Genomic DNA, 13,263 nt, shown 5'->3' with positions numbered 1-13,263 from the left:
GACACGTAGGTAGGTGTGGGAAAGTTGGGCCGAAGGGCCTGTTTCCACACTCTATGACCCTAAAACAGGGTGCTGCAGTAACTTGGCGGGTCTGGCAGCATCTGTGGAGAACATGGATAGGTGACGTTTCACAGAGTGCTGGAGTAACTCAGCAGGTCAAGCAGCATCTGTGGGGAACATGGATAGGTAACATTTCGGGTCAGACTGACACTATGTTAACAGATGAGGGGGTGATCGCCAGATAACCATATAACCATATAACAATTACAACACGGAAACAAGCCATCCCGGCCCTACAAGTCCATGGCGAACAAATTTTGTTCCCCTTAGGGTCCCCCCCTGCCTGCACTCATACCATACCCCTCCATTCTCTTCTCATCCATATGCCTATCCAATTTATTTTTAAATGATACCAACGAACCTGCCTCCACCACTTCCACTGGGAGCTCATTCCACACCGCCACCACTCTCTGCGTAAAGAAGTTCCCCCTCATATTACCCCTAAACTTCTGTCCCTTAATTCTGAAGTCATGTCCTCTTGTTTGAATCTTCCCTATTCTCAAAGGGAAAAGCTTGTCCACATGACCTCTATCAGGTCCCCCCTTAACTGTGGGGAACATGGATAGGTCCACATTTCGGGGGTCAGACTGACACTATGTTAACAGATGAGGGGGTGATCGCCAGATGAGTGTCAGAGGCGAGGGAAAATAAGGAGATAAAAGGATGTGAGGTAAGGATAGAGGAGTGTAAATGTGCAGCTTTAAGGGACATTGGTCAGGTAGCATTTGTGGTATTGCATACAGTTCTGGTCACTCCATTACAGGACTGATGTGGAGGCTTAGGGGAAGGTGCAGAGATGGTTAACAAGAATGGTTTAAAAACAAGGAACTGCAGATGCTGGTTTACAAAAAAGGAAACAAAATTATGGAGAAACTCAGCGGGACAGACAGCATCTCTGGAGAGAAGGTCTGGGTGGCGTTTCGGGTCGCGACTGAAGAAGGGTCTCGACTTGAAATGTTACCCATTTCTTCCAGCATTTTGTGTTTACCGAAACAGCGCCTATCCACGTGACGGTGTGCCAGCAGGCTGGAGGAGTGGACAAAGGGCTTGCCACAGAGCGGGCAGGTGAAGGGGCGCTGGCCGGTGTGGACTCGTTGGTGCTTCAGCAGGTGGTCAAGGCGGGTGAAGCCTTTACCACAAGACGGGCAGGGGAAGGGACGCTTACCTCTGTGGGTACGCCGGTGCTGTACATATGGGTGAAACCCTTGCCACACAAAGGGTCTCTCCCTGGTGTGTATCCACTGGTGCTCCCGCAGCCCCCATGATCTGTCACAGTGGGAGCAGCTGCTCGCCGACGTGGGCCCGCCGGTGCTGCCGCAACCCCCGCGAGCTGTAAAACGTCTCACCACAGTACGGGCAGTCGTAGGGCGGGCCACTGGTGTGCACGTGGTGTTGAGACAGGGCGTGCGAGGCCATGGCAAAACACTCTCCACACACCGGGCTGGGGACGGGACGGTCACCGGCATGCACCCGCTGGTGGACAGACAGCAACTTGGTGGAGCGGGTGAAGCCCTTGCCGCACTGGGCGCAGGTTTAGGGGCACTCGTCGATGTGGGTGCGCTGGTGCTCTAGCAGCCTGGTGGACTGGGTAAAGCCCATGCCACAGTCGATGCAGGTGTAGGGCCGCTCCCCGGTGTGCAGGCTCCTGTGCACCTTCAGGTGAGCGGACGACTTGAAGCCTTTGCCGCAGTCAGAACAGGTGAAGGGCCGCTCACCGCTGTGCACCCGCCGGTGCTGGCATAGCCCCGATGACCGGGCAAAGCTCTTGCCGCAGGTGGAGCAGCCATGGGGCTTCTCGCCCGTGTGCACTCGCCGGTGGATCTTCAGCTGTTGCGCATCCTTGAAGTCCTTGCCGCAGTCAGAGCAGCCAAAGGGCCGCTCACCGGAGTGCACCCGCTGGTGGGACAGCAGATGTGTGGAGCGGGTAAATCCCATGCCACACTGGGTGCAGATGTAGGGGCGCTCGCCGGTGTGAGTGCGCTGGTGCACCAGCAGGCTGCTGGAGCGGGTGTAGCCCTTGCCGCACTGGGTGCAGGTGTAGGGGCGCTCACCGGTGTGGCTGCGCTGGTGGACCAGCAGGTTTTTGGAGTGGGTGAAGCCCTTGCCGCACAGGGTGCAGGTGTAAGGGCGTTCCCCGGTGTGCAGGCGCCTATGCACCTTCAGTACCGGCGAAGACTTGAAGCCTTTGCCGCAGTCGGAGCAGGAGAAAGGCCACTCACTGCTGTGCCCCAACTGGTGCTCCCGCAGCCCCGACAACTGGGTAAAGCTCCTGCCACAGGTGGAGCAGCCATAGGGCCTCTCGCCCGTGTGCACTCGCTGGTGGACCTTCAGGTCATTCGCCGTCTTAAAGTTCTTGCCACACTCTCTGCAGTCAAAGGGGCGTTCTCCCGTGTGAACCCGCCGGTGGGCCTCCAGCTCGCTCGGGTACCGCCAGGCCTTGCCACACACATCACACTCATAACGCTTCTCCTTGTTGGGCCCCGCCATGTGGTCCTCCACCAAAGCTCAGCCCCTCGAAGCTCAGCCCGCACACCGAGCAGAAAGGGGAGGGGGCACTCACCAGCACCCTGGCCGCACTCTATTGCCGCTCACGCCTCCGTCTCTCCGTCCACAGCAACGGCTCCTAAACCCTGCAGGAGGGGAACACAGAGGGTCAACAAGCTGGCAAACAGGACATTACTAACGTGTGAACATTACTAGTGCTTGAAGGGGGGCGGGGGTGGAGTGGGGGTGTGAGCAAGGTGGGCTGGGGGAGTGATGGGACGATAGGAAGTGGGGAAGGAGGGAAGAGGTTGTGTGCAGGCAAGGGCGGAAATGGGGAATGGGATGAGGACGGTGGAAGTGAGGGGAGGGGGAGAAGGGATGGTGTGTTGTGAGGGGGAGAAGGGGCAGAGTGTGAGGGTAGAGGAGGGGTTGAGGAGGCAAGTGGGAGTAGGGGGGGGCGCACTGAACTGGGAGGTGCTGAGCATCCAGGCACTGAGTCGAGTCGCCCGAACGTCTCCCCGCCCAGCGCCGTGACGTCTGCTGCGCACAGTGCGGGCACCACTGGCGCCCTGACGTTACCGCTAATTCGAGGGGGACAGGCGGCACCGTAGCGCCGGGGATTGGCGCTGAGTTACGTGGGGGTGGCATGAGTGGGTGGGGGGGAGGCGAACATTCATGAACCGTGTTTAGTCGCCCGCCCGCACGCCCTGCACTATGACGTCAGCCACACACGCGGACGGCCTGCACAATCGGTGCCCTGGCGTCACTGCCCACCTGACAGGTGTCGGCCCCGCCCCTGCCATTGCGCAGTCACGTGGGGGGCAGAATGCATCATGGGAAGAAGGTCACACAGTGCTGGAGTCATTCAGCGGGTCGGGCAGCTTCTGCAGAGAAAAGGAATCTGTGACATTTTAGGTCAAGACCCTTCTTCATTGTTGGGAGGTACAGAGATAAGGAAGTGTAAGGAGTGAAAACAGGACACATGGAATGGAGTTCAAGGTGCAGGAGTTGGCCATTCAGCCCTTCAAGCCAGCACCGCCTTTCAATATGATCATGGCTGATCATCCACAATCAGTAGCCGTTCCTACGTTCTCCCCATATTCCTTGATTCCGTTAGCCTAAGAGCTAAATCTAACTCCGTCTTGTACATCCTGCAGATAGAGAGAGGGATAGAGAGAGGGATAAAGAGAAGGATAGAGAGATAGTAGACAATAGGTGCAGGAGCAGGCCATTCGACCCATCGAGCCAGCACCGCCATTCAATGTGCTCATGGCTGATCATCCCCAATCAGTACCCCATTCCTGCCTTCTCCCCATATTCCCTGACTCCGCTATTTTTAAGAGCCCTATCTAGCTCACTCTTGAAAGCATCTAGAGAACTTGCCTCCCCGGCCCTCTGAGGAGAAGAATTTCACAGACTCACCACAGAAAAAGTGTTTCATCATCTCCGTTCTAAATGTCTTACTACTTATTCTTAAACTGTGGCCCTGGTTCTGGACTCCCCAACATCGGGAACATGTTTAACCATATAACAATTACAGCACGGAAACAGGCCATCTCGGCCCTACAACTCTGTGCCGAACAACTTTTTTCCCTTAGTCCCACCTACCATAACCCTCCATTCCCTTCTCATCCATATGCCTATCCAATTTATTTTTTGATGATACCAACGAACCTGCCTCCACCACTTCCACTGGAAGCTCATTCCACACCGCTACCACTCTCCGAGTAAAGAAGTTCCCCCTCATGTTACCCCTAAACTTCTGTCCCTTAATTCTGAAGTCATGTCCTCTTGTTTGAATCTTCCCTATTCTCAAAGGGAAAAGCTGATCCACATCAACTCTGTCTATCCCTCTCATCATTTTAAAGACCTCTATCAAGTCCCCCCTTAACCTTCTGCGCTCTAGAGAATAAAGACCTAACTTATTCAACCTTTCTCTGTAACTTAGTTGTTTAAACCCAGGCAACATTCTAGTAAATCTCCTCTGTACTCTCTCTATTTTGTTGACATCCTTCCTATAAATGGGCGACCAAAATTGTACACCATACTCCAGATTTGGTCTCACCAATGCCTTGTACAATTTTAACATTACATCCCAGCTTCTATACTCAATGCTCTGATTTATAAATTCTAGCATACCAAAAGCTTTCTTTACCACCCTATCTATATGAGATTCCACCTTCAAGGAACTATACACGGTTATTCCCAGATCCCTCTGTTCAACTGAGGGACCTGGAGACTTATCCACTTTTATATTTTTCAAAAGTGTCAGTTCTTTTACTTTGAAACTCATAGTATCCATAGCTACTCTACTAGTTTCCCTTACCTCACATAATTCAATATCCTTCTCCTTGGTGAATACCGAAGAAAAGAAATTGTTCAATATCTCCCCCATCTCTTTTGGCTCTGCAGATAGCTGTCCACTCTGTCTCTCCAATGGACCAATTTTATCCCTTGTTATCCTTTTCCTATTAATATAGCTGTAGAAACCCTTTGGATTTACTTTCACCTTACTTGCCAAAGCAACCTCATGTCTTCTTTTAGCTATTCTAATTTCCTGCCTCTGGCGTGTCCAAACCCTTAACAATCTTAGGTACACAAAATTGCTGGAGAAACTCAGCGGGTGCAGCAGCATCTATGGAGCGAAGGAAATAGGCGACGTTTCGGGCCGAAACCCTTCTTCAGACTGATGGGGAGTGGGGGGGAGAAGGAAGGAAAAAGGGAGGAGGAGGAACCCGAGGGCGGGGGAATGGGAGGAGACAGCTCGAGGGTTAAGGAAGGGGAGGAGACAGCACGGGCTAGCAAAATTGGGAGAATTCAACGTTCATGCCATCAGGACGCAAGCTGCCCATGCGGAATATGAGGTGCTGTTCCTCCAATTTCTGGTGTTGCTCACTCTGGCAATGGAGGAGACCCAGGACAGAGAGGTCGGATTGGGAATGGGAGGGGGAGTTGAGGTGTTGAGCCACCGGGAGTTCAGGTAGGTTATTGCGGACTGAGCGGAGGTGTTCGGCGAAACGATCGCCCAACCTCCGCTTAGTCTCCCCGATGTAAATCAGCTGACATCTAGAGCAGCGGATGCAGTAGATGAGGTTGGAGGAGATAGAGGTGAACCTTTGTCACACCTGGAATGACTGCTTGGGTCCTTGAATGGAGTCGAGGGGGGAGGTGAAGGGACAGGTGTTGCATTTCTTGCGGTTGCAACGGAAAGTGCCCGGGGAGGGGGTGGTACCGGAGGGAAGGGAAGAATTGACAAGGGAGTTGCAGAGGGAGCGGTCTTTGCGGAAGGCATACATAGGGGGAGATGATTAACAATCTTATATGTTTCAATGAGATTCCCTCTCATCCTTCTAAACTCCAGCGTGTACAAGCCCAGCTGCTCCATTCTCTCAGCATATGACAGTCCCGCCATCCCTGGAATTAACCTACACTGCAGTCCCTCAATAGCAAGAATGTCCTTCCACAAATTAGGGGACCAAAACTGCACACAATACTCCAGGTGTGGTCTCACTAGGGCTCTGTACAACTGCAGAAGGACCTCTTTGCTTCTATACTCGACTCCTTTTGTTATAAACCATAACCATATAACCATTACAGCACGGAAACAGGCCATCTCGGCCCTACAAGTCCGTGCCGAACAACTTTTTTTCCCCTTAGTCCCACCTGCCTGCACTCATACCATAACCCTCCATTCCCTTCTCATCCACATGCCTATCCAATTTATTTTTAAATGATACCAATGAACCTGCCTCCACCACTTCCACTGGAAGCTCATTCCACACCGCTACCACTCTCTGAGTAAAGAAGTTCCCCCTCATATTACCCCTAAACTTCTGTCCCTTAATTCTGAAGTCATGTCCTCTTGTTTGAATCTTCCCTATTCTCAAAGGGAAAAGCTTGTCCACATCAACTCTGTCTATCCCTCTCATCATTTTAAAGACCTCTATCAAGTCCCCCCTTAACCTTCTGCGCTCCAGAGAATAAAGACCTAACTTATTCAACCTATCTCTGTAACTTAGTTGTTGAAACCCAGGCAACATTCTAGTAAAGGCAACATTCTAGTAAAGGCCAATATGCCATTCGCTTTCTTCACTGCCTGCTGTACCTGCAAGCTTACTTTCAAAGACTGATGTACAAGGACCCCCAGGTTCCGTTGTACTTCCCCATTTCCCAACTTGACGCAATTTAGATAGTAATCTGCCTTCCTCTTTTTGCTACCAAAGTGGATAACCTCACATTTATCTGCATTAAACTTCATCTGCCATGCATCTGCCCACTCCCACAACCTGTCCATGTCACCCTGTATTCTCATAGCATCCTCCTCACAGTTCACACAGGCACCAGCTTTGTGTCATCTGCAAATTTGCTAATGTCACTTTGAATCCCTTCATTGATGTATATTGTAAATAGCTGCAGTCCCAGCACCGAGCCTTACGGTACCCCACTAGTCACTGCTTGCCACTCGTTAATAGAGAGAGAGAGAGACAGAGACAGAGAGATAGAGACAGAGATAGAGACAGAGATAGAGACAGGGAGAGAAAGACGGGGAGAGAGAGAAACACAGGGATAGAGAGAACCACAGGGGGAGAGAGAACCACAGGGGGAGAGAACCACAGGGGGAGAGAACCACAGGGAGAGAGAACCACATGGGGAGAGAACCACAGGGAGAGAGAACCACAGGGGAGAGAGAACCACAGGGGGAGAGAGAACCACAGGGAGAGAGAGAAGAACCACAGGGGGAGAGAGAACCACAGGGGGAGAGAGAACCACAGGGAGAGAGAACCACAGGGGGAGAGAACCACAGGGGGAGAGAGAACCACAGGGGGAGAGAACCACAGAGAGAAACACAGAGAGAAACACAGAGAGAAACACAGAGAGAAACACAGAGAGCGAGATATAGAGAAAGAAAGAGAGATGTCTGTGTACATTATCCCGCAGTCGTTGTTTACCATTTGGCAGCAAAATCAGATTGACCAACGTCGCAGGTTGGAGAGAGGGCAGGGGGGAGAGAGAGAGAGAGAGAGAGAGAGAGAGAGAGAGAGAGAGAGAGAGAGAGAGAGAGAGAGAGAGAGAGAGAGAGAGAGAGAGAGACAGAGAAACCCCAGGCCCCCGAGCTCCGCCAACCCCAGGCCCCAGGCCCGGCTCCCCGCGCTCCGCCAACCCCACCCCCAGGCCCGGCTCCCCGAGCTCCGCCAACCCCAGGCCCGGCTCCCCGGCTCCTCCGCCAACCCCAACCCCAGGCCCGGCTCCCCGAGCTCCGCCAACCCCAACCCCAGGCCCGGCTCCCCGGGCTCCGCCAACCCCAACCCCAGGCCCGGCTCCCCGAGCTCCGCCAACCCCAACCCCAGGCCCGGCTCCCCGGGCTCCGCCAACCCCAACCCCAGGCCCGGCTCCCCGGGCTCCGCCAACCCCAACCCCAGGCCCGGCTCCCCGAGCTCCGCCAACCCCAGGCCCCAGGCCCGGCTCCCCGCGCTCCGCCAACCCCAACCCCAGGCCCGGCTCCCCGAGCTCCGCCAACCCCAGGCCCGGCCCCCCGGCGCTCCCCGAGCTCCGCCAACCCCAGGCCCAGTCACTGTCTCCCGGGTGCGAGGCCGCGGCCTGGCCCCCCCGGCACCGAATCCCCAGCCAGCGCGCCCGCCCCGCCCGCCCTGATCCACCGGAGCCTCTCACCGTGTCCGGCCCGGCCCGGCCCGGGTCCTCACTCACTCACTCACTCACTCGCGGCTCATCTCATCCCGCCCGCGCGCTGCCCGTTGCCCCGGAGACGGAGAGAGAGAGAGAGACCGCGCGGCGCAGTTGCCTCAGCCCGGAAATGACGTCACGGCCCCGGCCGCCCGTTGCCCCGCAGACAGAATGACCGCACAACGCAGGGGAGAGAGGGGCATCAGCCCGGAAATGACGTCGCTGTCCCGGCCCGTTGCCCCGCAGGCTGCGGGGCGGCCTCAGCCCGGAAATTACGCCACGGCCAAGATGGAGCCGACCCACACTAGACCAAAGATCTTATAGCAGAGCAAGATAGATTACTCTCACGCAAACGTGAGGTCCGCTGGGAGAGAGAGAGTGCGGGGCCCGGGGAGAGAGAGTGCCCCAAGACAATGTTTCTTATTTAATGTCCCCCTTGTCTAGTCTGAAATAAAGTTCATTATTGGATTAGAAGAAATATAATTGTGTGTGTTATATACATTTATATAATTTTCATGTATGTGTATTTATAAACATTTTATTCCTTAACAAGAATCAACAGAATTATGAACTAACAGAATTATGAATCTAACCCTATAATCACGCACAAAATGTCCCCCCCTGTCAATCACCCTGCGAGCCGGGTCGGTTCCAGTTACTACAAAATCAACTCAAACACTGCTTGTGAGCCATTTAAAAAGAAATGATTTAAAAAACATTAAAAAAGACAATTACCAGAATCAAATTTTATTCTTGACAAGAAGTTTGAACTGACAGATTTATGAATCTGACCCACACAAACTGTTGCCCCGCAACATTGATTACAGTGCGAGTCGGGTCGGGTTAGGTAGGCTCAGGTTGCTAAAATGGGCGTGGAAAAATGCCCATGATCCCCTCCATAGCGTACTACACGTCAGTCCATTGCATTTAGCAGGAGTAGCCTATAAGATCGCTATAAGATCTTTGAGAGAGACCGCGCAACGCGGGGGAGAGAGGGGCATCAGCCCGGAAATGACGTCGTTGCCCCGGCCCGTTGCCCCGCAGGCTGCGGGGCGGCCTCAGCCCGGAAATTACGCGACGGCCAAGATGGAGCCGACCCTCACTAGACGGTGAGAGAGAGAGAGAGAGAAAATTCAAATGATGGGGCTTACAGTCATATTTTTATGGGCACCAGCACACATTGGCATTAGAGGAAACGAAATGGCAGATAAGGTAGCAAAAGAGGTAACAAAAAGAAGTAAGATTGATTTAAGTATTAACATAGGTAAAACTGAAATCAAAGACATTATTAAGCAAAGACTGAAGGAAAGATGGCAAAATCAATGGGAGGAAGAGCGGAACGGACGGTGGTTCTACAGAGTCCAGAGGAAAGTGGGAGAAATGAGATGTGCAGGAAAAAACAGAAAAGAGGATTCAGTAATTTCAAGAATTAGATTTGGGCACACTGGTCTGAACAGTACACTTTTTATAATAGGCAAGCATAATACAGGCAGATGTGAATACTGTGGGCAAGAAGAGACAATAGAGCATGTCATTGTACATTGTGAGAGGTATGAGGAGGAGAGAGGACGGATGAGTGAGCAGTTCAGAAAAGAAAGTACAATTTGATTTGGTAGATATTTTGCAAGGGAGTTCATATAAGTGCTATCAAATCCTGTTGCTTTTTCTTAGGGTAACCAATTTGTTCGGAAGGATATAGGTTATTAGTATATGTAATGGTGTTGTTTGATCCACACTCCATGCCAGTTGGTGGCGGTAATGCACCAAAAAAGTTGTTTGCCAACCGCCAAAAAACACTACATAGAAGAAGAAGAAGCAGAGAGAGAGAGAGAGAGAGAGAGCGAGAGAGAGCGAGCCTGCAATCCTTTGCTGAGGATCGCCAGTGAAGGAGCTCCAACTGCGGGCCCTCTGGACTTGGGAGCTCCATGCTGCGGAGTGTTCCAATCCTTCCCGATGCCGGAGTTTTGGTCATCCCGACGAGAGGCAAGTGTGGAGGGTTCAACAGCTCAATCACTGGTGAACAAAACCATATAATAACCATATAACAATTACAGCACAGAAACAGGCCATCTTGGCCCTACAAGTCCGTGCCGAACAAAATTTTTTCCCCTTAGTCCCACCTGCCTGCACTCATACCATAACCCTCCATTCCCTTCTCATCCATATGCCTATCCAATTTATTTTTAAATGATACCAATGAACCTGCCTCCACCACTTCCACTGGAAGCTCATTCCACACCGCTACCACTCTCTGAGTAAAGAAGTTCCCCCTCATATTACCCCTAAACTTCTGTCCCTTAATTCTGAAGTCATGTCCTCTTGTTTGAATCTTCCCTATTCTCAAAGGGAAAAGCTTGTCCACATCAACTCTGTCTATCCCTCTCATCATTTTAAAGACCTCTATCAGGTCCCCCCTTAACCTTCTGCGCTCCAGCGAATAAAGACCTAACTTATTCAATAAAGACCTAACCTAAAAGAGGAAGATGACTGAACTTTATTGCCTTCCATCACAGTGAGGAATGTGGATTCGTCTGTGGTGGATGTTTATGGTAAACTTTATTTTATGTGCTGTGTGTATTTTTGTTTTTCACTTAGTATGGCTGTATTGCAATTCAAATATTACAGTACCTTAATTGATGCATGCGACAATAAATTTGAACTTGAACTAACTCTCCTTTGAAAACATCCAGTGAATTGGCCTCCATTGCCTTCTGTGGCACAGAATTCCACCGATTCACAACTCTCTGGTTGAAAAAGTTTCTCCTCATCTCAGTCCTAAATGGCCTCCCCCTTATTTTTAAACTGTGGCCCCTGGTTCTGGTTTCCTCCAACATGGGGAACATGTTTCCTGCATCTACCCTGTCCAATCCCTTAATAATTTTATATTACTTCTTTAAGATTCCCGTTAATCCTTCTAAATTCCAGTGAATACAAGCCCAGTCGACCCATTATTTCATCATATGACAGTCCCGCCAACCCGGGAATTAACCTGGTGAATTTACGCTGCATTCCCTCAATAGCAAGAATGTCCTTTCTCAAATTAGGATGCCACCACTGCACACAATACATAGGGCCCTGGTGTGGTCTCACCAGGACCCTCTACAGCTGCAGTAGGACGTCCTTGCTCCTAAACTCAACTCATCTCGCTATGAAGGCCAACATGCCATTCACTTTGTTTCAGAGGGAACTGCAGATGCTGGAGAATCGAAGGTTACACAAAAAGCTGGAGAAACTCAGCGGGTGCAGCAGCATCTATGGAGCGAAGGAAATAGGCAACGTTTCGGGCCGAAACCCTTCTTCAGACTGATCGGGGGCGGGGGTGGGTGGGGACAAGAAAGGGAAAAGGAGGAGTAGCCCGAAGGCTGGGGGATGGGAGGAGACAGCAGGGGGGCTGAGGAAGGGGAGGAGACAGCAAGGACTAACAAAATTGGGAGAATTCGATGTTCATGCCCCCGGGGTGCAGACTCCCCAAACGGAATATGAGGTGCTGTACCTCCAATTTCCGGTGCTGCTCGCTGTGGCCATGGAGGAGACCCAGGACAGAGAGGTCGGAGATGCAGTGGGAGGGGGAGTTGAAGTGCTGGGCGGACCGAGCGGAGGTGTTCGGCGAAACGATCGCCCAACCTCCGCTTGGTCTCACCGATATAGATCTGCTGACATCTAGAGCAGCGGACGCAGTAGATGAGGTTGGAAGAGATGCAGGTAAACCTCTGTCGCACCTCCTCCCATCCCCTGGTGCGACAGAGGTTTACCTGCATCTCTTCCAACCTCATCTACTGCGTCCGCTGCTCTAGATGTCAGCAGATCTATATCGGTGAGACCAAGCGGAGGTTGGGCGATCGTTTCGCCGAACACCTCTGCTCGGTCCGCAATAACCAAGCTGACCTCCCGGTGGCCCAGCACTTCAACTCCCCCTCCCACTGCGTCTCCGACCTCTCTGTCCTGGGTCTCCTCCATGGCCACAGCGAGCAGCACTGGAAATTGGAGGAACAGCACCTCATATTCCGTTTGGGGAGTCTGCACCCCGGGGGCATGAACATCGAATTCTCCCAATTTTGTTAGTCCTTGCTGTCTCCTCCCCTTCCTCAGCCCCCCTGCTGTCTCCTCCCATCCCCCAGCCTTCGGGCTACTCCTCCTTTTCCCTTTCTTGTCCCCACCCACCCCCGCCCCCGATCAGTCTGAAGAAGGGTTTCGGCCCGAAACGTTGCCTATTTCCTTCGCTCCATAGATGCTGCTGTACCCGCTGAGTTTCTCCAGCTTTTTGTGTAACATGCCATTCACTTTCTTCACTGCCTGCTGTACCTGCATGCTTACTTTCAGTGACTGATGTACAAGGACACCCAGGACTAATTGTACTTCCCATTTTCCTAACCTGACACCATTCAGATAATACAGAGTGCTGGAGTAACACCTTACACTTCTTTATCTCTGTCTCCCTCTCCTGTGACTCTCAGTCTGAAGAATGTTTAAGAAAGAACTGAAGATGCTGTAAAAATGGAAGGTAGACAAAAATGCTGGAGGAACTCAGCGGCTGAGGTCTCCGGCAAAGATCTTATAGCAAGCAAGATAGTGCACTCCTGCTGAAACCAATGGGCTGACTTGTAGTATGCAACGGAGCGGAACAACAGCCTTTTCGTCGGCCATTTCAGTAAACCTGACCCGACTTTGTAAATCCCTCTCACAGGACGCAAGTCGGGGCCTAATCATCGGCGGCTGGGTCGCCTGGGCGAGGGTGTTGTTTCATTATGTTCTGTCTCTATCTGGACGATACATAATGGACGATTAAAGCAGTTTTGCTTACTTGAACTTTATTGTCTTTGTGCAGTTCATCTCTCTGCCTCTGTAACTTTATCTGCAACTGGGCCACGAGCCCGGTGTCACCTCTAAAACAGTCCGCCGTACAACAGTAAAACAATCCCCCGAACAACAGTACTTAAATAAACAATCCTATTGTTACATCTATAATCTTTGCTCTCTACACTCAGTCTGAAAAAGGGTCCTGACACAAAACGTCGTCTGTCCATTCCCTCTAAAGAG

The 13,263-nt window shown here is 51.9% G+C and overlaps 1 protein-coding gene across 2 annotated transcripts; it reads right to left on the bottom strand.

The window, feature by feature from the left end:
• Positions 1-645: 645 nt before the first annotated feature.
• On the bottom strand, positions 646-8,370 carry LOC129693924 (zinc finger protein ZFP2-like). 2 transcript variants are annotated; one of them, XM_055630657.1, is made up of 3 exons: positions 8,215-8,370; positions 3,319-3,428; positions 646-2,690 (listed from the first exon to the last, which is right to left on the bottom strand). In XM_055630657.1, the coding sequence occupies exon 3, from the start codon at positions 2,545-2,547 to the stop codon at positions 1,594-1,596; it is 954 nt and encodes a 317-aa protein (XP_055486632.1). In that variant the 5' UTR covers positions 2,548-2,690; positions 3,319-3,428; positions 8,215-8,370; the 3' UTR covers positions 646-1,593. The 2 variants fall into 2 exon arrangements, with proteins under 2 accessions (XP_055486632.1, XP_055486631.1); XM_055630656.1 differs by lacking the exon at positions 3,319-3,428.
• Between the last annotated feature and the right edge of the window lie 4,893 nt (positions 8,371-13,263).

The sequence above is a fragment of the Leucoraja erinacea genome, unplaced genomic scaffold (genome assembly GCF_028641065.1).
Source record: "Leucoraja erinacea ecotype New England unplaced genomic scaffold, Leri_hhj_1 Leri_481S, whole genome shotgun sequence".
Taxonomy (NCBI): domain Eukaryota; kingdom Metazoa; phylum Chordata; class Chondrichthyes; order Rajiformes; family Rajidae; genus Leucoraja; species Leucoraja erinaceus.
Note: the sequence above shows the minus strand (reverse complement) of the source record. Positions and strands in the feature narration are given on the sequence as shown.